This window comes from Melospiza melodia, chromosome 18 (genome assembly GCF_035770615.1).
Source record: "Melospiza melodia melodia isolate bMelMel2 chromosome 18, bMelMel2.pri, whole genome shotgun sequence".
Classification (NCBI taxonomy): Eukaryota; Metazoa; Chordata; class Aves; order Passeriformes; family Passerellidae; genus Melospiza; species Melospiza melodia.
The window spans coordinates 2,426,311-2,449,830 of NC_086211.1; the positions used below are offsets into that span (position 1 = coordinate 2,426,311).

At 64.9% G+C, this 23,520-nt stretch overlaps 2 protein-coding genes across 7 annotated transcripts in view; one reads left to right on the top strand and one right to left on the bottom strand.

Moving 5' to 3' along the window:
* On the top strand, positions 1-10,524 carry SREBF1 (sterol regulatory element binding transcription factor 1). Of its 2 annotated transcripts, none has more exons than XM_063171655.1 (19): positions 1-159; positions 3,434-3,829; positions 3,956-4,125; positions 4,196-4,336; positions 4,414-4,632; positions 4,718-4,832; positions 4,914-5,125; positions 5,555-5,759; positions 6,291-6,475; positions 6,555-6,816; positions 6,915-7,081; positions 7,164-7,332; positions 7,412-7,520; positions 7,591-7,700; positions 7,792-7,924; positions 8,070-8,232; positions 8,479-8,664; positions 8,740-8,851; positions 9,523-10,524. In XM_063171655.1, exons 1-19 carry the CDS (start codon positions 54-56, stop codon positions 9,744-9,746), a joined length of 3,384 nt encoding a protein of 1,127 aa, XP_063027725.1. In that variant the 5' UTR covers positions 1-53; the 3' UTR covers positions 9,747-10,524. The 2 variants fall into 2 exon arrangements, with proteins under 2 accessions (XP_063027725.1, XP_063027726.1); XM_063171656.1 differs by lacking the exon at positions 1-159 and adding an exon at positions 2,443-2,569.
* Positions 10,525-10,711: 187 nt separating this feature from the next.
* The window catches only part of RAI1 (retinoic acid induced 1), a 75,015-nt gene continuing 62,206 nt past the window's right edge, over positions 10,712-23,520 (bottom strand). For all 5 annotated transcript variants that reach the window (XM_063171650.1, XM_063171651.1, XM_063171652.1 and 2 more), the window contains 4 exons: positions 14,239-19,852; positions 13,139-13,232; positions 12,793-12,842; positions 10,712-12,427 (listed from right to left, as the gene is read on the bottom strand). In XM_063171650.1, coding sequence (XP_063027720.1) covers positions 12,413-12,427; positions 12,793-12,842; positions 13,139-13,232; positions 14,239-19,836 — 5,757 coding nt within the window. In that variant the 5' untranslated portion in view covers positions 19,837-19,852 and the 3' untranslated portion in view covers positions 10,712-12,412. The remainder of the gene's footprint in view (positions 12,428-12,792; positions 12,843-13,138; positions 13,233-14,238; positions 19,853-23,520) is intronic.

Sequence of the window (23,520 nt, forward strand, 5' to 3'; positions counted from 1 at the left end):
CGCCCGAGCCGCCGGAGCCACCGGAGACACCGAGAGCCGCCGGAGCCGCCGGGATGAGCGCTCTCGCCTTCGACGACGCGGCCCTGGAGGGGCTGGCACCGACCCTCGGCCTCTCCGGGGCCAGCGACATCGACACGGCCCTGCTCAGCGACATCGACGGTGCGGAGCGGCGGGGACGGGGCCCGGCGGGGCCGGGGCTCGGGGCATGACCGGGACCGGGCCGGGGGCATAACCGGGGCTCGGTGCGCGGCGGGGCTGCGGGCCCGGTGCAGTCCCGGGGCTCGGTGCATGGCCGGGACCGGGCTGTGGCGCGGGGAACCGGGCTGGGGGAAGGCGGGCTCGGTGCGCGGCCGGGGCTGGGCACGGTGCGGGACCGGCTCTCGGAGCGCGGTCGGGACATGGCTGGGGGGATGAGCGGGGCCTGGGGCCCGCCGGGACCGCGCTGGGGGTGTAACCAGGCTCGGTGCAAGGTCAGGACCGAGCTGGAGGCATGGCTGGGGCTCGGTGCGTGCCCGGTACCGGGCTGGGGGTGTAACCGGGGCTCGGTGAATGGGCGGGCGCGCTCGGTGCATGGCCGTGCCCGGGGGGTCCGGGCTCGGTGCACGGTCAGGGAACTTGGTACCGGCGTTTGGCCGGGACAGCGGGACCGGTGCACGACCAGGACTCGGTGCACGGCCGATGGAGCGGGCCCGGCGTGGGGAGCGGGCACACCGAGCTGCGGGAGCGCGGAGCCGGTGCAGAACTGCTCTGGCCCCGTTACCGGGGGCCGCTGCAGAGCGGGGGGCTCGGCGTGGGGGCACACGGGACCCCGGGACCCCCGGGATGGAGGTGCCGCTACCGGGACAGCCCCGACGATCCCCCCGTTCCCGGTCACAGCATCGTGCCGCCGGTGGCCCCGCCCCTCCGTGACGTCACCGGCGGGGTTACTCTCGGTCGTTCCCTCCAGGGCTCCGGGGCTCTCCCATCCAACCCATCCGACCGGCGGGGGCTGGGATGGGCGGCTCTGGGGGCTGGCACCGCCACCAGGCACCCCCTCCCCGCCGCCCCCGGCTCCGTGAGATGGGCATGAGCCCAGGGAACCATTCCCGGAGGGAGCCCGCTTCCCAAAGGGACACCTTCCTCAAAGAGACCCGCTTCCCACCATCATGGCAGTAGCACCACGTGTGCTGAGTTCAGTGCTTCCAAGGCTTTAGCAAAAAACCGGGGATCCCAAAAATTGGGGATCTCAAAAAATTGGGGATCCCAGCTCCCGGCAAGCCCTGCACCCACCTTTGCCCCGTGCTCCACCAGCTCTGTGGATCCACACCATCCAGCAGGGCCGGTGGAACGGCAGCAAGGCGGGCACGGGACTCCCAGCCCCTGCCCCTGGGTGGTCCGTGGTGGTCTCTCCCCCGAGACCCGGGGTGGAGATGCCATCCCAGGTCTGCAGGTTGATCGCAGTGGCAGCCGGGGTGGATCAAAGCAGATCCAGGTGCCACCTGCTTTTCTTGGCGAGGTTTTGGCGTGGGCAGGGAAGCAGGAGCTGTGCCAGGGCTGAGTGCTGCCGTACGGGATGAGGTTTCCCCACTGTGGGGTTTTGCCACGCTCCTTTGTGTCACAGCCAGCTGGGCCACCTCGCACCCCACAGCTCCCCAGAGTGGGTTTGTCACCTGTCCCTGGCTGGCCACAGCTTGTCCCTCGTCCCTGTACCGACCCCAGGGTGATGTGGGATGTGTGCCCATGGGTGTGGGTGCCCTGAGCCTGCTGGGGCCTGCTAGGACCCACAAACGAGTGGGTCTGCCCCACAGCTTCCCACAGTGGCCCTGGTGGGTGCCCATTGTGGCGTGGGTGGCAGCGGTGCCACAGGATAGAAACACCTGGAAGGTGCCAGGAGGGTGCCAGGCTGGGCAATGGGAAGCAGGGTGGGGACAGGAGGGAGCAGCCCCTCTCTGCAACCCCACACTTTGCTCTGGACCACGAGGGAGCCTTGGGGAGAGGGTGGGGGTCTCTGAGTGGCAGGGGGGGCTGGGAGCCCCCCGGAGGGACACCCACCTGCACAGGGCGGGATGCCGAGGGCTGGGTGGGTTTTGGGGTGTAACAATGCTGTGTGCAGACCCCGATCAGCGCGGGGTGACCCCTGGGCAATGAGTGCGGGGTTGGGGAGGGGGCGATGGGGCACAGGGGGTGACGCAGGGGTGACCCCTGGGCAATGAATGAGGGGGGTCACAGTGGGATGGGGAGGGGGCGATGGGGCACAGGGGGTGACGCAGGGGTGACCCCGAGTAACCGCGGGCGGCTGGCGGCGAGTGCCCGCGAGTAACCCGGCGCTGCCGGGCTCACCTTGGGCGCCGGGGCTGTCCGGGGGCGGCCGGCGGGCGCGCAGGCGGCGATTGGCGGAGTCGCATCACCCCATCCCCGGCCGCGCTCCAGCCCTGGCGCGGGCAGCGCGGGGAGGGCGCCGGGAGGAGGCGAGAACATGGCTTTAAAATATCCCGGGGCCTCTCCGCTGCCGGGCACGGGGCTGAGCGGGGGCTGCCGCCTCCTGCCGGGGACCCCTCGGCTCCCACCTCCATGGAGTGCACCTTCGAAGGTACCCCCGCCTCTCCAGCCTCCTCCTCCTCCTCCTCGCGTGGCGGGGTCACAGCCGCGGTTCTCTCGGAGGCTGCAGCCCGTGGGGAGGAGGGCGGTGTGCGGGGGCTCTGTGGCTCGGTGGGGACATCCCCGGGGGTGTGTGTGTGTGGGGGGGTGCCCTGGGGGTACCCCGGGGTCTGTGCGTGCAGGGGGGTGATGAGCCCGGGGGTACCGGAGTGTGGGGTGTGCTGGGGTCTGCGTGCTCCCAATGGGATGTGCCGGGGGTACCGCGATGGGGACATGGTGGGAGCATCCCAGGACACCTCAGCGGAGGTGTCACACAGACCCCGAGGTGCCATTGATGGGAGAGACCCCCGCCCAGGCCGTTTTAGCCCTGTGCTTGCCCAGCTGCCCTCCCGAGGGCTGCTGTGATCAAACACACCTGGCACTGGGGTCTGGCACATCCCGGGGGTGCCACCCCGCTGTCCCAGCCTGGGCACCCCCCTCCCGCTGACCTGGGCGTTCTCGGGGTTCCCAGGACAGAATAAATGAATGAATGAGCTGGCACAAGCCCCCCTCAATATCAGAGACACGCTGAGATGCGCCCTGCCGCTCCCAGACCAGGCTGAAAAACGCTGACTGCTGTTGGCCAAGCCCTGGCACCCCCTTTTGAGCGCCGTGCCTCAGTTTCCCCAGTGGGATGGGTGGGAGGCTGAGAGGAACAGGGCACAGCAGATTCATGGCTCTCAGGGAGTTTTGCCTCTGGATTACGGGGATCTGTCCCCTAAACGCTGCACTGCGGGGAGGGCAGGACGGGGCCAGCCCAAGCCCGCCTTGGGCGGTGCGCGGCAGCACCTGACGGCGCCGGGGGTGTGTTTTACAGACATGCTGCAGCTGATCAACACGCCGGACAATGACTTCTCGGGGCTGTTCGACTCTCCGTTCAGTGCCCCGGACAGCGCCGTGCCCCCGGGGCTTCCCTCCGCTCCGGGCACCCTCAGCACCTTCCTGGCCCCCGGCAAGGCGCCCCCCGCCGCCCCCTCCGGCGGCGCCTTCGCGGGGCCCCCCGGCATGGGCACCTTCACCCCGCCGCCCCCGGCCCCGCTGCTGCCCGCGCCCGCCCTGGGCGTCAAGGAGGAGCCGTCGGTGGTGCCCAGCAGCCAGAGCCAGCCCCAGCCCCAGCCCGGTGTCATGCTGGCCCCCAGCTTCGTCCCTGCCTCCCCCAGCCCCTTCACTGCCCAGCCCATGGTGGGCTACCAGAACCAGCACAGCTTCTCAGGTGAGCGTTTGGGGTGCAGGGAGGGGACGGGGGCTCCCGGGGTGAAGGTGTTGCTGCAGGACGGGGCTGTGTGGGGTGGGCTGGTGCCAGGGTCTCTCTTAACGCTGTCCTCTGCTCCGTGCCCAGCCGTGCAGCCTGGCAGTGCGGGGCAGACCCTGCCAAGCCCTCTGCCCACCCCACAACCCAGCCAGCCCGTGACAGTGCCCGGCCCCGTGCAGAACGTGGCACCCCAGCAGCTCCTGGCCCCCGCTGCCCCCAGCACCCCGGCTGTGTCACCGCAGATCCAGTCAGTGCCGGTAAGCCCAGCGCCAGGGCTGGGGGGTCCCGGTGACCCCCAGAGCCCCGCTGACCCCCGCTGCCCCTCAGGTTCTCCTGCAGCCCCACTTCATCAAGGCCGACTCCCTGCTGCTCACGGCCGTCAAGACGGACGCCAGCAGCGCCAAGACTTCCACCATGGCCTCCCTGGCCACCAGCGCCAGCGGCTCGGCCACGCCGCTCCAGGTGCCGGTAGGTGCCACCACCGGGGCGCTGTGAGGTGGGGAGAAGCTCCAGGAGCATCCCTGACCCCACCCTGCACCCTGCAGGCGCTGGTGAGCGGAGGGACCATCCTGGCCACGGTGCCGCTGGTGGTGGACGCAGAGAAGCTGCCCATCAACCGGCTGGCGCCCAGCGGGAAGCCGGCGCTGCTGCAGAGCCGCGGAGAGAAGCGCACGGCCCACAACGCCATCGAGAAGCGCTACCGCTCCTCCATCAACGACAAGATCGTGGAGCTCAAGGACCTGGTGGTGGGCACCGAGGCCAAGGTGGGAGCAGGGCTTGGTGGGGCAGGGCTGGGTAACGGGGAGGGTTTGCCTGGAATTTGAGTTGAACTGTTCCGGTCACTGGCAGCTCAACAAGTCGGCGATCCTGAGGAAGGCAATCGAGTACATCCGCTTCCTGCAGCAGAGCAACCAGAAGCTGAAGCAGGAGAACCTCGCCCTGAAGATGGCCATGCAGAAGAACCGTGAGTGGAAGGGCAGCTCCTGGGCTGGGGGGCTCGGCTCTGTGCCCCCAGGCAGCTATCAGCTTACTCTGCTTCCTGCAGAGCCTGTGAAGGACGTGGGGACCCACAGCAGCCGGGGGGCCAAGGCAGAGGCCCCCATGGAGGTGGTGAAGGCAGAGGTGATGGAGATGCTGACACCGCCGCCCTCAGACGTGGGCTCGCCATCCCACAGCAGCCCACTCTCACTCAGCGGGGGCAGCAGCAACAGCAGCAGCGACTCAGAGCCTGAGAGCCCCCTCTGTGCCCATGGCAAGGTGAGGGAGGGCTGGGGGGATCTCCCTGCCCTGGGTGGGGCAGAGGATCTGCTGCTTCACATAGGAGGTGCCCAGGGCAAAGTGTACCAGATGGGGAAAGAGTTGAGAGCCCTGGTCTTGTTCTCTGAGGCTGCTCCTCACATGATTTAGGGCTGGGCGTGGATGCAGTTTTGTTCTACCTTAAAATGTGCTCTGTGCCCCATGCCTATACCCTGAAATCCATGCCCCTGTACTCCAGCCTGTGCCTCATCACCCTGCCCTCTATCCCATGCCCTACATCCCATGCCTGTCCCCCATCACCACACCCTATATTCCTTGCCATGTACCCCATGCCCTGTATCCCATGCCCTATATCCCATGCCTGTGCCCACCACCCCATGCCCATGCCCATGCCCGTGTCCCAGGCTCACAGCAGCTCTGCCCGTGCAGGTGAAGCAGGAGCAGCCACCCCCCTCACCCAGCAGCCAGGGAATGCTGGACCGCTCGCGCATGGCCCTCTGCGCCTTCGTCTTCCTCTGCCTCTCCTTCAACCCCCTGGCCTCCCTGCTCCGGGGTTCTGCCTCCCCAGCCCCCTTGGGGAGCCAGGACACCGCTGGTCCCGGCAGGAGCATCATGGCTCAGTCTGGCACTCTGGGTAAGCTCTGCTTTGGGGTGGGGGACATTGGGATGGAGGTTGTTGGGATGGGTGTGGGATGGAGGCTGTCAGGGTGGGCAAGGGCTAGAGGCTGTTGAGGTGAAGAGATCAAGGGGCAGGGTGTTGGGGTGGGTGTATGGTAGGAGCTACCTGGCTCGAGGCTGTTGGGGTTGGCATGAGGGATGGGGGCATCAGAGTGGTGACTGTCGCAGTGGAGGTGATCATGGTGGACAGGGCTGAAGGCCATCAGGAGCGGGGTCCCAGTGTAGGTCTGAGATGGGAGGTTATTGGGATGGACATGGGGCAGAAGCCATTGGGTGGATGTTGCTGGGATGGGCACAGGGTGAAGGCCACCAGAATGGATATCCTGGGGTGTGTGTGAGGCAGAGACCGTTGGGGTGGAATCTGTCGGGGTGGACACAACTGGGTGGAGGCTCTTTGGTGGACATGGGATGAAGGCCACAGGATGGAGACCCTGGGGTGGGCACAGGGCAGCCCTGGCGGGGTGTTGCTGACCCCATCCCTGCACAGAGGACGCATGGGGGTGGACGCAGTGGCTGTGGCCCACACTGGCCTTCTGGGCCCTGAACGTGGCGCTGGTGCTGGGCGCGGTGGTGCGGCTGTTCGTCTGCGGGGAGCCCGTCACGCGCCCGCACTCCGAGCCCTCCATCCTCTTCTGGCGGCACCGCCGGCAGGCCGACCTCGACCTCGACCGGGTACGTCCCGTGAGCCCCGTGTGCCCTGTCCTGCCCTGTCCCTGCTCCTGCCCACGCTGACCCCGTGTCTCTGGTGCAGGGAGACTTCGCGCAGGGGGCCCAGCACCTGCGCACGGCGCTCGGGGCGCTGGGGCGGCCGCTGCCGGCGTCCCACGGGGACCTGGCCTGCAGCCTGCTCTGGACCCTGCTGCGCCACCTGCTCCAGCGCCTCTGGGTGGGTCGCTGGCTGGCTGCCCGCGCCGGGGGGCTGCGCCCGGACCCCCCGCCCCCTGCCCACGTCCGCCAGAGCGCCCGCGACGCTGCCATGGCTTATCACCGCCTGCACCAGCTGCACCTCGCCGGTATGGCCCTGTGCTGTGGGGCTGAGGGACGGGACCCCTGTGTGTGTCTCCACAACCCCCTGACCCCGTGGCTGAGCCTCCTGTCCCCATTCCTATAGGGAAGCAGGCTGGGGGACACCTGCTGGCCATCAACCTGGCACTGAGCGCTGTCAACCTGGCCGAGTGCGCCGGTGATGCCATCTCCGTGGCAGCGCTGGCTGAGATCTATGTGGCGGCTGCCCTGCGGATCAAGGCCAGCCTGCACCGCTGCTTCCACTTCCTGGCGGTGAGTGTGGGGCACTGGGGTGTCCCCTGTGTCCCCTGGGATTGAATCTCAGGTCCTTCCTGACCTCCTGCTCTCCCCACAGCGTCCCTTCCTCTGCAGCGCCCGGCGCGTGGCCCTGTCCCATGGTGGGGCTGTGCCCCCTGCCATGCAGTGGCTCTGCCACCCCTTGGGTCATCGCTTCTTTGTTGATGGGGACTGGGCGGTCAAGGGTGTCCCCAGGGAAACCATCTACAGCTCCGCTGGCAACCCAGGTGACCCCAAGCTCCCAAACCCCCCGCACCCCCTGTTTTGGGGTGTGGTGTCCCTGCTGACCCCATCTCTGTGCCCCAGTGGACCCGCTGGCCCAGGTGACCCAGCTGTTCCGTGAGCACCTCCTGGAGAAGGCGCTGTGCTGCGTGGCCATGCCTGAGCCCGGCCGTCCCACTGCCCAGGGAGAGGGGTGAGTGCTGGGCTGGGCACCTTCTCCCCTGCCTGCCATGGGGGCAGCCCCCTCACAGCCCCTTTCACAGGCGCTTCTCCGATGCCCTCGAGTACCTGCAGCTGCTCAACGGCTGCTCGGATGTCAGTGGCACACCTGGCCCCACACCCTCCATCACCTCCGGCTTGGCGGCTGTCACAGGTGAGGCTGGCGCGTCCCCCACTGGGGTCACTTCATGTGGGGGGCCGTGGGAGTGCAGACACCCTGCTCCTGTGTCTCTCCCGCCCTGCAGGCACCGACCCCGTGTCCAAGTGGTGGGCGTCCTTCATTGGCATCGTTATCCACTGGCTGCAGGGAGATGAGGAGGGGGCTGAGCGCCTCTACCCACTGGTGGAGACCATGCCCCGGGCACTGCAGAGCTCTGAGTGAGTGCTGGGGACATCGGGGACAAGGGTGGCACCTCATTGCATGTCTCCCATCCCCGTTGGACTGGCATGGCCTCGCTGAACACACTTGGAGCACCTGGTGTGTGTTGAGGAAGGAGCTCACCATGCTCCCTCCACCTTGCAGGAAGCCCCTTCCCCGCGCTGCCCTGCACTCTTTCCGAGCTGTCCGTGCCTTGCTGAGCAAACAGGACGGGAGCCAGGCCACCCTGGGCCACTGCGAGAAGGCCAGCAGCTGCCTGCGGGAGAGCCTGGAGCTGGGCAGCCCCCCCAAGGGCACCATCGACAAGGTGAGCCGGGCTGGGGAGGGCCCAGGCGGCCGCCAGCCCCCAGCCCCGGCGGGAGGTGCCCCCGACCCTCGCGGGGGTGCATTGTAGTTGCATTGCATGTGTCAGACTGGGAGTGCAATGCCCCTGCCATGCAGCCCGGCGGGGGTCCCGCGCAGCAGCGCCTGCCCGCCCGCAGCCACCTCCCTGGCACCCCCGTCCGTCCGTCTGTCCCACCCCGTGCTCACCCCGCTCCCTTTGTCCCCGCAGGCCGTGCAGCTCCTGCTCTGTGACCTGCTGCTGGTCACCCGCACCAACCTGTGGCAGCAGCAGATGGGGGCGAGCCAGCAGCGCAGCTGCCTCTACCAGGCGTCCGCCCTGGAGCTCCGCGGCTTCCAGCAGGACCTGAGCAGCCTGCGGCGCCTGGCACAGAGCCTGCGGCCCGCCATGCGCCGGGTGAGCCCCCCTCCTGTCCCCGGCTGCGTGCCCCGGTGCCCTGCGCCTGCCTGTGCTCACTGTGCCCCCATCCAGGTGTTCCTGCACGAAGCCACGGCCAGGCTGATGGCCCGGGCCAGCCCCACGCGCACCCACCAGCTGCTGGACCGCAGCCTGCGGAGGAGAGGGGTGCAGGGCAGCAAAACAGGTGGGCACGGGGTGGGCATGGGGTGGGACACAGGCTGGGACACAGGCTGGGACACAGGCTAGGACACGGGGTGGGAGACATGGAGTGGGACACAGGCTGGGACACGGGGTGGGACACAGGCTGGGACACGGGGTGGGACACATGCTGGGACACAGGCTAGGACACGGGGTGGGACATGGAGTGGGACACAGGCTGGGACACGGGGTGGGACACCTCGCTCCTCACCTGCAGCACCCCAGCATCCCAGGGTGTGAGATATGTGGTGGGACACATCGCTGTGCACCCACGGCACCCCAGCACGTTGGGTGGAGGGACATGGGGCGGGATACCTTTGTCACCACCTTGGAGGACAGGAAATGGTGTAGGGGACACTGCTCCACACCTACAGCAGCCCCCACAAGCGCTGGGGAATGGGAAACCCCATTCTGCACCCACAGCATCCAGGGATGATGGGATGTGGCGTGAGACATAGGGTGGGACACCCCTTTCCCACCTGCAGCACTCCAGCCCCCAGATGGTGGGTCAGGGGGTGGGACACCCCACCCCAAGAGCTGGGCCACGCGCGCTCCCAGTCCCTCCATTGATGATGGCACCAATAACCCCATCCCCGTGCGATCCCCCCGAGATTTATTCAGTGCCTTCAGTGCTGACCTGGGCTCTGTCCCCTGCAGCTGGCGAGCCAGAAAGCCACCCCACGGCGCGGGAGCACGCCGAGGCGCTGCTGCTGGCCTGCTGCTACCTCCCGCCCAGCTTCCTGGCGGGCCCGGGCCAGCGCGTGGGGATGCTGGCCGAGGCCGCCCGCACGCTGGACAAGCTGGGCGACCGCCGCACGCTGCACGACTGCCAGCAGATGATCATCAAGCTGGGCAGCGGCACCACCGTCACGTCGGGATAGGTGGGGAAGGGGCCGCCAGCCCTCCCCCCCCCCCGCCACCCGCCGTGGGTGCGGAATGCGGGGCGGCGGGAGGCCGTGCCTCAGTTTCCCCGCAGGGTGATGTTAGGCAGCGCTCTGGGGGGTGAAGGGGTGGGTGGGGAGGAGTCGGGTGGTGCCTGGCGGGTGAAGGGGTGCGGGGTGGGGGTCGCAGCCCCACGGGGGTACCCAGGGTGGGCTCCCCCCGCCCCCCCCGGCCGCGCCCGTGCCCCCAGCCCGCGTGGGGGCGGCCCGTGGCGCCCTCTAGTGGCACGGTCGCGGTATTGCAGGGCAGCGCGGCGCGGCAGCGACCCCCGGTGCCACCCGCCCCCGCCCAGAGCCACCCGCATCCCCCCGTGCCACCCGTGCCCCTCCGTGCCCACCCCGGGGTATCTGCCCGGCCCCCCGAGGGTCCCCCTGCTGCAGGACCCCCTGGGTTTGGGGTTGGCTTACCGCCCCCTTGCCCAGCCATGCCCACGGCAGGCAAGAGGGGACCCCGGCCCACCCCCGACCCCCCAGCACTGATCCCCTCCTCCCCCTTAAGAGCTGCCACCCCCCCCCGAGCACGGACAGGCTTTGGGAGAAGGGCTGGCAGGGTGGCACGGGGCTCCTGGGGGGCTGGTGGGCGCCCCTGTGTCCTTGCTTCACCCCCTCTTGTACATAGACCCCTCCCCTGGCCTCCCCCCACTCCCCTTTTCCCTTTTTAAACGGTATTTTCATAGCTGGAGAGTTTTGTACAGACAATTAAAGCTGATTATTTATACTGGTGTGTGCTGGATTGGAGGGGGACTGGCACCAAAGGTGGGGGGCAAGGGGTGGGGGACACTGGGTGCTGAGGGACCCCAAACACCCCCTTTTTACCCCGTGGTGTCCCAGGGGTGCTGTCACAGCCCGGGGGGGACCCCAGCAGCCCCCCAAGGATAAAGAGAGGCCACGAGCAGGGCGCCACGTACTTCCAAAACAATCGTTGTATCTTTATTGACGCTCTGAATGCAATGACCTGTTTTTTTACTCTTAAGGAAAATAAACATCTTTTAGAAACAGCTTGTTACACACAATCTTCAGTGTGAAGCAATATACTAATAAGAACACTAGTCTTAACATTTACAGTCTTCATATATATTATATATATGTATATGTATACATATATATACACTATATAATGAGGCAATATATAATACACACGGTTTACCATTTTACAGTCATATGTACAAGATGTCACTAAAAATAGCCAGATTTCAGGCAACACTGCCAAGGACACGGGATTTTTTTTTTTTCTTCTTTAAATTAATTTTTTTAATTATTATTATTTCTCCCTTTTAAAAATTTTTTTTCTCACCTCCTCTTTTTAGTTTTTCACTCCTGTGTCCGAGGCAGCTGCTGAAACAACAGACATTGTGTGGCCAGCAAACCTTGGGGTGGGTGGGATGCAGGGGACACAAGAGGTGTGGGGACATGGGGCGCTGGCTCTGTGGGGACATGGATGGGACCAGCAGCGTGCCCCCCTTTGCAGGATGCTGCAGAGAACGGGGGACGGCCGGGGGCTGTTTGTAGGATGAGATTTGGAGCTGGGTCACCCTGGGCTGGTTGCTGCCTGTGTCAGGGTGACACAGAGATGGGCTGTGGAGCCTGGGGACGTGGGCAGGGGTCACCAAAGTGTTGGGCAGTCCCCCAGCTCCACTGAGGTGGCCACGAAGCAAAAGTCGAGAGAGTTGAGCAAACCCAGGGCAGTGAGGGGTGAGCCAGGCCCAGGTGGAGGGAGGAAGCAAATGCCTCCTCCTCCTCCTCCGGTTCAGCACGCAGAGCTGTGGGGTTCAGCACAAGCACAGGGAGCAGAGCCCCCACGAGAGGAGCCACAGAAGGGAGGCTGGTGAGGCCAAGCACAGGCAGCAGGGTGGGTTTTGGGGGGTCCTGGACAGCAGGACCGGGTGTCCCCAGCCCAGCAGTGCCAGCGCCACATGGAGTGGGAGGGTGGGGGTGCAATGAGTCAGGGTTTGGGGTTTGGGAGCGGGGCAGGGGCAGCCCGGTGGGTGCCACCAGCCTGGCCAAGCACCCTTATCCCCCCAGCACCCTGCGTGTGGGTGGGGGCAAACAGGAGATGGAAGAACAAAACAGAAAAAGCAGAGTGGTGTTTCAAACAGCAGGCCGTTGTTTGCCCTTTTTTTTTTTTTTTTTTTCATTTTTCTCATTTTTCTCTTTTTTTTTTTGGTCTTTTTTTGTCTTTTTTTTTTTTAATCCTCTTCTTCGCTGAACTATATACAGACACCATGAGGTTTGCTGAAGGCAACATCTCAGATCAGATCAGTGTGATATTGAGAGCCGGGACCCACGGAGGGTCCAGCGGCCCCACAGTAAGACAACATCGCCGGGACCCCCCCTCGAACACGGACACCCCCGCCCCCCTGTGCAGCCATCGCGGGTGGGGGATCCCGATCCGTGCCCCGCGTATCCAGACCGGGTTTTACCGGGACCCGGCGGGAGGGAAAACCCGGCGCTGGCTCCGCCCGCCCGGAGCGGGCTCGGCTCAGGGGGTCCCGGGGCGCTCACGGGCTCGGGGGGCCCCCGGTACGGCCCGGCCCGGCCCCGCTCTGCTCCAGGCGCTGCCTCCTCTGCCGGTCCCTCGCTGGCGGCGGGGCGGGTGCCCGCGGGCGCTACACCGGCTGCCTCTGCGGGGAGAACGGAGGGGTCAGCCCGGGCATCTCGTTGGATGCAGGGGTGGCCCTGGGTTGTCCCCATCGCCCCCCCCTTGTCAATAACCGGGCATCCACCCGGGACGCAGCGCTTTGAGAAGGGGTTCAACCATCGTTCATCACTCAGGGAAGGGGATAAGACTCCTCAGAGCCGGCTGGGGTGTCCCAGACCCAGCAGCACCCAGTGGCTGGCACACCCGATGCCCCCAGGGATGTGATGCCCACACAGAGCTGAGCATCCAGGATGGGCATCCCCAGGAATTTGGGGTCTGAAGGCAGGTCCTCCTGCCACAGGGAGCTGCAGAGCATTGTAGGGGGGTGCACAGGGGCCTCTGGCTTACCTTATGTTTGGGACATCTCAGAGAGAAGCTCTCCTCAGTTAATAAGCAACCTGCGAGGAGAGGACAGGATGTGTCAGGGGACAGCCTGCACAGCGAGGCAGCTGCCCCTGAGCGGGGGGAATGCAGTGTGCCTCCAGCCCACAGCCACCCACCAGCCACAGCATTTGTGTGAAGGGCTCAGCTGAGGCCAGCCAAGCTTGGGACACCTGCTAGTGCAGCCAGCACAGTGGGCATCACCCCGGCAAGCCAGCGAGCCACAAGCCCCTGCCCCTGGAGCGATGGGCCCCACACTGAGGTGGGTCAGAGTGCCCAGGACCCCGAGCCCCATCCCCGTGGCCAGGCTCACCTGTGTCGATGGCACACGCGTAGTGGTAGGTGTGGGGACACCCCTTCTGGCAGCAGCCCACGGTGGCTCCTGCTTGCTGGCAGCTCGAGCACTTCTGAACACGCACCCGGGAATTCGGAGCGGGGAAAGAGAGATGTGGAGAGACAGAGAGACCCTGTCAAAGCCCAGCACAGAAGAAGAGAACCACGACAGCCCCAGCAGCGAGGGCAACACGGGTGTGTCCCCGATCCTCTCCAGCCCCTCCTTGCAACATCCTTCCTCCCATGCCAGCGCACTGTGAACCACACCATGCCTGTCACTGGCTCTGTGGTGAGGGCAGCAGCCTCCAGACAGCCATGAAATGAGCACGCAGGCTTGGGAATACAGCCAGCCCTCAAACCTGGAACTGCGGGACTTGCTGGAAACCCCCTGCCCAGCCTCTGATCCCTTCCTCTCCCCAGCACTAAAAATCCACGTCACAGAATCCCAGGATGGTGTGGAAGGGACCTGAAAAAAACATCTCATTCCAGCCCCCTCCCACAGGCAGGAACACTTTCCACTAGAACAGGTTGCTCCAATCCCCATCCAGCTCTGAACACTTCCAGGAATAGCCAGCCACAATTCCTCATCCCCTTCAGCAACCTCCCTACTCTGCTCACACCTTGCTCCAACCACTGAGGGAGAGGAGCAGGGCAGGGTCATCCCCTCCCTCCAGCTCCCCTTCCCCTGCTGCCCATCACGGCGGCACCAGGCTGTGTTGTGCCCATGTTCATCTCCCACCCTGCAGCATCTGTCCTGCTCTGAGCCACCCTGTGCAACACACAGCTGGGCCAGGGGATGTGACCATACCAGAGAGGCCAAACATAACCTTTTGCCTTCCTAAAACATAAACTGCAAGTTATTCCTGTGCCTAAAAGGGAGAGTTCAGGTGCTATCAGAGACGCAGCAGCACAAATCTCATAGGGACCCAGCAGGGCTCAGGGTGCTGAGCCCCTGCCCTGCTCTCCCAGGGCAAAACTATGGATTTCCATCCCTCCCGGAGGCGCAGACACGGCAATGGCGTTGGCTGAAGGAGGCCAGCAGAAGAAGATGCCGCCTGGGGCGTGCGGCCGAGCTCTTACCAGGTCGGCAGCCGCCTTGACAGCCTCCTGCAGCCCATAGAGCTTCCCTGCCACCAGGAAAACCCCAGCGGTCCATACGGCACAGGCCTCGTGCAGCCAGTGCTCCTGAGTGTCGCCCGCCGGCTCCTGCGGCGGCGACTCGGCCTTGTGACATTCGTGCCGCCGGGGCTTTTCGGCCGCCTCCTCGCCCTCTGTCCTCTCGTCACAGCAGTAGCAGCTCTGCAGCCGACGGAACATGCCCCGCGGGCTGGAGCGCAGCGAGCTCTGCTTGGCCGCCTCGGCGGCCGCCTCGGGCCGCGCCGCCTTCCCGCAGCCGCCCTCAGTCCCGCGGGGCGCCCGCTCGGCCGCGGCGGGCACGGCGGAGTCCTCGCCCGGCGCCTCCGCCCGCGCCTTCTCCTTCAGCCGCGATTTCTTCTTGGGCAGGCAGTCCTCGGGGTAGTAGGGCCCGCAGAGGTCCCCCAGGTCCTTGTAGTTGGCGGGGTTGCGGCAGAGGCAGCAGACCAGGCACGCGGCGCTCAGCGCCTTCGACACCACCGGCCCCATGTGCATGGTGGAGGAGGCGGGCAGGGCCGCCCGCGGACGCGGCGCCGGCCCGGCCGGTCCCCGCTGCAGCCGCGCTTCGTCGCCGGGCGAGTTGACGACGGTGCAGGTGGTGGAGAACTCTCCGCGCCGCTCCACGCGGACGTAGGGAGCGAAGGGCGGGGCGCGGCTGTCCGCCCGCAGCCGCTTGCAGGAGATGTACTTGAGGCGGATCTCGGGCTCGGCGGGGTGCAGCAGCGGGGCCTGCTGGGGCTGCCGCCGCCGCTTCCCGCGGCTCTTGCACCGCGCCGGCACCGCCTTGGCCTTGCCGTGGCCCAGGCGCTTCCGCTGCCGCTTGGAGTAGCCGTTGTAGTTGGAGTGGTTGGCCCGCGGCTTCGGCCCCCGCGCCGGCCCGGCGGAGGAGCGGCCCTCGGCAGGGCTATCGCTGCTCCCCGCCTCCTTCTCCTCAGTCTTTGGTTTCTTCTCCCGAGGCGCCTCCTCCGCACCGCCCGGGCCGGCTGCACGCTCCCGGGGCAGTGCTGGTGGCAGTGCAGGGCTCAGGGGCGCCTTGGCCATGCCCAGCGCTGCTGCTTTGCCCTTGCGGTTCCTCTTCTTGGGATGCAGCCCCAGGTTCTTGGCCACCATGCTGGGGTTGGGCTGGGTGCCCGGCGTTGACCCACAAGCCTCCCCCTGGCAGCCGTCATGGGGCAGCTTCTTCCCACCACCCGGCTTCCCCTTTGGTGCTCGGCCATTGGGGTTCCGGCAGAGCGGCTCAGCCACGGGCACGGAGGGCACCTTCTGTGCTGCCCCCAGCTTGGGCAGCCTGGCATCGCCCACTGCCACGGCCACCCCACTGTGCTTCACCAGCCGCTCCCGCTCCACCCCAGCCGGGCCCAGGGAGGAGCCATAGGCAGCTACTGTGGCTGCCACTGCTGTGGCTGCTGGTTTGCAGGTGAACTTCTTCAGGTTGGGTGAGGTGATCTTCTGGACGATGGCCTCCAGCTTGAGGCCGCGGCCCTTGCGGGGAGGCAGCACTTTGGTCTTGGTGGCCTCCTGGAAGGCCGCCCGGGAGGTGATCTTGATGCAGACATCAGGGGCCTCCTTTGGCAGGGGGGGCTTTGGGACGGCTTCGCCAGAGCTCTTGGGGGGCAGCTTGGCTTTCACCTTCTTGGCCACCGGCATCTTCTTGAAGAGGCTGGGGGGACCCTCTGGCTTCTCCTCCTTCACGCCACCGCTGTTGCTCCGCAGGACCAGGTTCCTCTTCTTGGTGGGGATGGGGGAGATGAAGGTGGACTTCCTCTTCAGGGAGTGCAGCGGCCGCTCCGACATCTTGCCCCCCACGCCTGGCCCTGCTTTGGGCAGCTTCATCCGGGCACCCACCTTGCCCTCCTTGTGGGGGCTGCCCGGTGCTGGCAGCTTGAAGGCAGGTGGGAGGTGGTTGTTGGATATGAGCTTTTTGGGCGCCTTGCAGTTCTTCAGCCGGACATCAGCTGCCCGCTTGCCCCTCTGCCGCTTGGTGTAGAAAACCTCCTGTGTCTTTGTGCGGGAGCGCAGGATCATCGACCGCTGGTCCCTCTCCCCGGTTTCCACCGCATCCCCCTCCAGCGGTGTCGGCCCTGCCACCTCCTCTGCTGCCACCAAGCCGGGCATCAGCAGGGTGGCATCGCTGGCGTTTTGGACCACCCTGGGGGCCGGCCGGCTGTTGCGCTTCCTAGTTTTGAAAGCCACCCTCTGCTTCACGCCGCAGCCGGGCTTCTTCCCCAGCTTCTCCTGGTGCGCCGGGGCCTTCAGTCCCTCCAGCGGGGCAGGGGCGCGGGGCTCGGCCAGGGCGGTGAAGGAGCGGGTGCACATGCGTGCCGGCAGCCCCTCGGCTGGGAACCGCGGCGTTTGGCTCTGGGCGCTCTTGCTCGGTACCTCCGTCTGTCCGTCTGGCCCCAGGCAGACGCCGGCCACGCTGCTGGCTGCTGGCAGCTCATCGAAGGGACTCAGCACGGCGCTGCCAGAGCCATCCCCCTCCGGCAGCCGGCAGTGGACCCTCTTGTTGCGGAGGCTCTTGCCCCGTGAGACAGGCTCCATCTTCCCCAGCACGTTTTCGGGCGCGAGTTGCTGCTTCACCATGACCGATGAGGCGGATTCAGCATCGGCCGCCTCCAGGTGGGATGTCTCCCCTCCGCCATTCTCCTCCTCAGGCTGGATGTGGGGCAGGGAGGATTTGAACCAGCTTTTCACCTTGGTCTCCGTGCCCACAGCGGGGCCCAGCAGGATGACAGACTGGCCAGAGAGGCGTGGGGTGGGAGCTAAGCTCTCCTTCTCCACGGTGCTGACGGTCTCCTCGGCAGACACAGGCACCTCGCTGGAGGACAGCACGGCCGGCATCTCCGGGGGCTTGGGTGGTGAGGCATCGTACGTCACTGACTTCTGCTCCGAGCCAGCCAGCTCACAGAGTGAGGAGTACTCCTCTGCTTCCAGGTCTGACTCCTTCAGATCCGGCGAGGAGATGATGGGGATCTCACTAAAGTCCCCAGCTGAGCAGCAGTGCCGGGTGTCCTGCAGCCACCTCTCGCTGTCTGCCTTTGTTGCTTCATCGTAGGTCAGTGTCTCCTCCTCCTCCTCCATCACCTGCTGGCCAAAGTCCTGGACCGGCTCACTCTTGGCTGGCTGCTCTCCATCGCACAGGTCCAAGCCGCAGGCGTTTTTTTTCTCCTTGCAGGAGCTCACCAGTTTGCTGGGGAACAAGCCCTTGGGGAGGTCGGTGGCCTGGAGATCCTTCCACCGCAGGCAGGCCTCGCCCAGGCTCTCCTCCGGCCACTCGAAATGCTCCATGGCATTCTCGGACGCCACCGAGTTGGCGGTGGTGTTTGAGTAGCAGCTGTAGCCGGTGGCTCCTGCACTGGACGTCGCTGCCGGGATGCTGGGCTTGGAATTGAAGGCCAGTGGGGCAGTGTCCTTCAGCACATCCTTGCTTTCAGTGGCTGTGAACTCCACCTGGGGACCCTCATACACCTCCTCACTAAAGTCCTTCCCTGTGCTGGCCCCTGAAGCTTTGTCCAGCTTGAGGGGCTCGGTGAGCGTGCTGGAGTCACCCTGGCTGGGCCAGGCACCTTTCACCATGGAGTCCAGGCTGGGCCGGTGGTTCTCCATCTGGAAGGGGGACTTGGTGGTCTCCTTGCCCAGCATGGGCAAGTTGGCCCAGGCTTTGTCTGCCTTCTCATTGATGGCATCCTGCAGGACGATGATCTCAGAAGCCAGCTCCTCCTGGGACAGGGCGCTGAGGAGCAGTCGGGGGCAGTCCCGTTCATTGCTCACATACTTGGTGAAGGTCTCCAGGGGCAGGGTGGCGTGGATACTCTGGAAAGAGTCATCTGATTTGGTGGACATGTCATCTGGGGAGGTCACAGAGCAGGTGGATACTGACTCAGGCTTTGCCTTGGAGTTGCTGTTGACGCGGGCAGGGCTGCGGTTCTGGTTGCAGTACAGGAAACTCCTCTCCAGCTGGTCCTCTGACCCACTGAGATAGTCAGTGTCCTGTGTCTCAGCGTGGACAGACTGGGGGGTGCTCAGTGGGTCAGACAGGGGGGTCCCCACCTGGTCTGCCGAGTAGGTGCTGCTCTCAGGACTGCAGTGCTGCCCCTTAAGCTGCTCGGGGGTCCTCGCTGGGGTCTTGATGCCCTTTTTCTGGGGCACAGCTGTTTTGGAGAGCAGCAGCTGCTGGACAGTGTTAGAAATGTTCTCCACCTGGGAGGTGAGTGCTGTCAGGCTCTGCAGGCTCAGGTCTGACAGCAGGTTTTCGGGCAGCTTCTCCTTCTGCAAGTTTTTGCAGTTCCCAGATTGAGTGTCGGGGCTCGTCCCGTCAGTGGGAGAAGGGTTCAGCAGCGGCATGAAATGGCTGTGGTCAGCAATGCCGGCTGGGAAGGCACCAGCACTCAGGGGCTGCTGGCTGTATTGGAAGTTCTCCAGGTTGGGCATCAGCGGGGAGGGAGTGGAGCTGTAGGACGGGGACCTGCCGACGGAGCGAGCCGGCGAGTGGCTGGCGCTGGGGCTGAAGGTCTGGTAGTACTGCTCCGGCGTCCGCACGGGCGGCGCGTCGCCCTGGCAGTAGGTCTGGCCTGGCTGGTTGTAATGTTGGTACTTGGCCAGGTTTTGGTAGTGGAGGGTCTCTGAGGCGTGGTGCCGCCCCTGCATGGGCTGCGGGGGCTGCGGGGGCTGTGGCGGCTGCGGGGGCTGCGGTGGTGGTGGCGGCTGCGGGGGCTGCGGTGGCGGCTGCGGGGGCTGCTCGTAGCCAATGCGGTTGGGCTGGTAGCCGTGCAGGTTGGGCACACGGGGGCCAGGGGCCAGGCTGGCAGCGCTGCCCAGGGGCCGCTCCAGCGGCGGCTGCCCCGAGGGCGCCGTGCAGCTCTTGTAGGAGTGTGCGGGCTGGCTGCCCCCCGGCACCGAGGAGTAGGTGGAGGAGGCAGGGAAGGACTGGGAGTGTTGCCCGAAGTGAGGGCTCTGTGAGAAGGGCATGGGTGAGGAGACATCGTTGGGCAGTTTCTGCCGCTGCAGCTTGGGGTAGGGGAGTGCGGGCGGCTGCTGCTGCTGCTGTTGCTGCTGCTGCTGCTGCGGCTGCTGCTGGAAGTGAGTCCGGAAGGGCAGCGAGGCGGCCGCCGGCTCGTGGTACGGCCGCCCGCCCGCCAACGCCACCGTCTTCTTCATCAGGTTGTCCTCATACTTGGCCACACCGCCGGGCAGTGCCTGTGGCTGGCCTCCCCACGCCTGCAGGCTCTCGTCCCCGGAATACCGGGCCGGATAAGGGCTGTTCTCCTGCACGGTGTAATTGGAAAAGGCCGGCCTGCCCTGCAGCTGCTGCCCCGCTAATTGCTTGTTTCCCCGGTGGTATTTCTCCACGGCGCTGTTCTCATAGCCCGCGTACGGCAGCTGCTGCTGACTGTAGTACTCCTTCGCCACCAGCCTCTGCCGCTCGCAGTTCGGCCCTGCCTGACTTTGATGCCTGTAATTCTCCAGGCGTGATGTATCTTGTGAAGTCGGCTGGTAGCTCTGCTGGTTGCCATGGAAACCACACCTTTCTCGAAAGGACTGCATGGCGCGGGCTCGTTATCTGCGAAGAGAGAGAGGCGAGAATTCAAATGAAGCGTCGCCACCGCGGTGGGCCAGGGTCCGGGAGGGCCAGTGTCACCTGCACCATGGGGACATCCCTGCCTCGCCTCACCTCAGCTGCTGGGCATTACCCCACTGGGGATCGACTCACAGCCACCCCGGAACACAGCACGTGATGCTGCATCACCTCTCACTGCCCTGCATTGTCTGGCATCACCCCGTGGAGCACTGAATTGCCTGCACGGCCTTGTGTTGCTCTTCAGCACCTCAGCTCGTGTTTCACCTCCCTGCATCTTGTTGCCTTGCATCACCCCGAACTGCATCGCCCGGATTTGCCCTGCATTGCATCGCCTCACACTACCTACCCTTGCTCCACGTTGCCTTGCCTTTCATCACCCTGATTTGCATCGCCCTGCATCACACTGCTTTGCCTCATCCTGCACCGCATCACTTCCCATTCTGACTCCCTGCATCGTGTTGCCTTGCATTGCATCGCCCTGAACTGCATTGCCCTGCATCCTCCTCCTGCCTCACCTCACATCACCCTGCACCACATCCCCCTGCATTGTGCTGCCCTGCATTGCATTGTCCTGCATCTCATTGCCCTGTATTCCATCCCTGTGCACTGCACCGCCCGGGATGGCAGCAGCTGGCTCTGTGTCACCTCTCATCACTCTGCATCGTGCTCTGTCGCCCTGCATCACACTGCCAGGCGCTGCATCCCCACCTTGCAGCCTCCTGCATCCTCCTCTATCCCCTCTCCCTGCATCACAGCACGGTGCCCATGCCCAGGAGGGTGCTGGGGTCTGCTTGCCTCCTCCCCGCGTGCAGTGGGCTCAGCCACCCTCCTGCCCCTGCTGCTGAAGCTGCCCACCCCTGCTGCCCACCCCTCCCTCTCTGCCTGCTCACCTGCTGCAGTGACCCCCACACGGTGCCGGGGTCCCTCTGCTTTGTGTTTCACACATCCACCACCCCTCACATCCGCAAATCACTCCCGCCCTTCTCACACGCCTCCCCAGGGATGCCGGGATCCTGCGAGCGCCTCTGCACACCCCTCTTATCGCCATTCTTTTTAATTATTGGGCTAATTACTGGAAGCAGCAGCGCGGAGGGCCAGAACCGCAGGCTCTGCTGCAAAAAAAGTCATTTCAACTTGCAGGCTGTGCCCGTCTCTGCCGGCTGCCGCCTCCCGCAGCCCCCCCGGCCCCGGCGATGCCCCTGCCCCGGCGCGATGCCATCTGGAAGCTGTCTGCTCCCGTCATTACCGAGCCTCGCCACCGGCGTCATTAAAGCTCCCCATTTCCTCGGCCCGCTCGCTCCGGGAGCAGGGACACACCTGGGGCACCGGTTTGATCTCTCAAGGCAGTCAAGTGGCTCGTGGGGGCTAATGAAGGGCTCGGTGGCAGGGGGATGCGTGCTGCCTGTCCCCAGCGCCCGTGGGTTGAAGGTACTGCGGTGGATGCAAGCCTGGATGAGGTTGGGATTTGTCAGCCTGGGTTAGGGCAGCCCCAGGGGTTTGTGGCTGTCCAGGGACATCCTCAGTGCTGCTCCCTCGGCAGTGACACAGTGGTGACACCAGGGCTGTCCCCTCAGCAAGGCAATGAGTGTAACAAGAGGAGGGCATAGGTGCTGGCAGTGTCTATCTGAGCCCATCCCAGCTCCTGCCACACTTCCCTGTGGTGCCAGGCAGCCCTGAGCCAGGACACAGATTCATGTGTGTCCCCACAGGTCCCTCCATCACCCTCATGCCATGGCCACAACATGCCAAACACCACACGGTCCCTTTGCTGGCAGCTCTGCCACAGCCACATAAACCACTGCTGGACTGACAGGCCCCAGCTCAGCCCTTTTCCTTGCAGCACCCACCAGTAACACCTCAGCACCTTTTTGGGGTCTACACACACACATGGGGCTTTATTGAATTCTATTTCCACAAGCACCAGCTGCTCGGGCACGCACCAATCACACAGTGGAGTCCCCAGGCTCAGTGCCACCCACACCAGCCCAGCACCCCATCCCTCCCTGCTCCCCATCCCCTTTTGGGATGTTTTCCATGTCACTGCCACAAATTGCAGCCGCATCTTGCAGGCTCTGCGGGCAACTGGATGCAGCTAAAGCCTAAATTCCAGGGAAAAGATGGGCCCAAAAAATCTGGAAAGCTGGCACAAAAGCCCCTACCACAGCATGGTATCCTGTGCCAGTGCTGCTGGAACAAAGGCAGGAAAATCAAAGCCAGGCTATGGGGCAGCCCTGGGCTGTGGTGGGAGAATTAATGGGAGCAAAGAGCCCTTCATGCTGTGTGGGAGTGGGTTTGAAAAATGAAATCGGCTTGAGAAGACCCTGGGCTGAAGCTTTAGGGGGAGCTTTTCTCCCCTTTCTCCTTTATTATTAATTATCGTGATTAATTAATTATTATTATTAATTAATTGTTGTTAATTTTCCAAACAGCTGTGACAATGTTGGGATGAGCAGAAGTGCACGGTGCGAGGGGAAGGATCAGTCACGGGCACACGGAGCTGGGGACGCACAGAGGGAACGTGTTGTGAAATCCCACCAGGGACTCCCAGAGCCACGGTGCCATGTCCCTGTGGGGCACCAGGCTGTCCCTGGGAGGGGACACTCTCATCACCAGCAGCACCCAGAGCTGCTGGCAGTGCCAGAGGCCAGCTCTGCTCTCGGATGTGCCACAGCGCTGCTGGGGAAGGGCCGTGCCAGATGCTGTGCCTGATGCAGGCTGTTTCCCGGCAAAGCTCTAATGGCATCAAATCAAGCTGTCGACAGCAGGGAGGTTACAGCCTTCCCCCGGAGAGGGAGGTGGCTGTGGCTGGCCCCAGGGGCCCTGCCCACTCACTGTCCCTGCCACGTCCCTGCTGGATGTGCTCTCCTGACCCTGAAGAAGTTTCCAGACACTGCCTGTGAGATGGGAATCGATACAGGGCTGTTGGTGCATGGCTGCAGCTGGACCTGCCCTTGGCAAAGCCGTGATGTGGCCAGGGTTCCTGGGAAGGGAGGGGACAGGGACTTGGGGCCACCAGGGTGACCAGCACAGGCACAACCCTGTCCCTGGAACACAAGGAGCAGCTCTCACTGCTGGCTGCAGCCAGAGCATCCTGTGCCCTTGGTCCCAGGGGAGCACAGACAGGCCAGCACAGCTTGTGTCACTCACGGGGGACACACAAGGACCTGATGGGCCAGGGTATGACCTGGGGCCATGATGGGGGCTGGATTTCATGTTATTGTGTTATTTCCTTCCTTCCTCTCCTTCCTCTCCTTCCTCTCCTTCCTCTCCTTCCTTCCTTCCTTCCTTCCTTCCTTCCTTCCTTCCTTCCTTCCTTCCTTCCTTCCTTCCTTCCTTCCTTCCTTCCTTCCTTCCTTCCTTCCTTCCTTCCTTCCTTCCTTCCTTCCCTCCCCCATGGATGTCAGGGACCCTCGGTAAGCCCCCAAGCCCCCCAGCCCCATGGGGCACAAGGGTTCCCCGTGTCCCTGCTCGCCGGCCTCGCTCCCTTCCCAGCTGCTGCTCATCCCGCGGGGGCTGATCCAGCCCTGCTGCTCCTCCGGCTGCTCCATCAACAAGGACTCAGCCACTAAAAATAGCATGGCGCTCTCGCAGGGGGATGCTCCGCCATCAGAGCGCTGCTGGCACCGCGGACACCCCGCTCCCCACCCCGC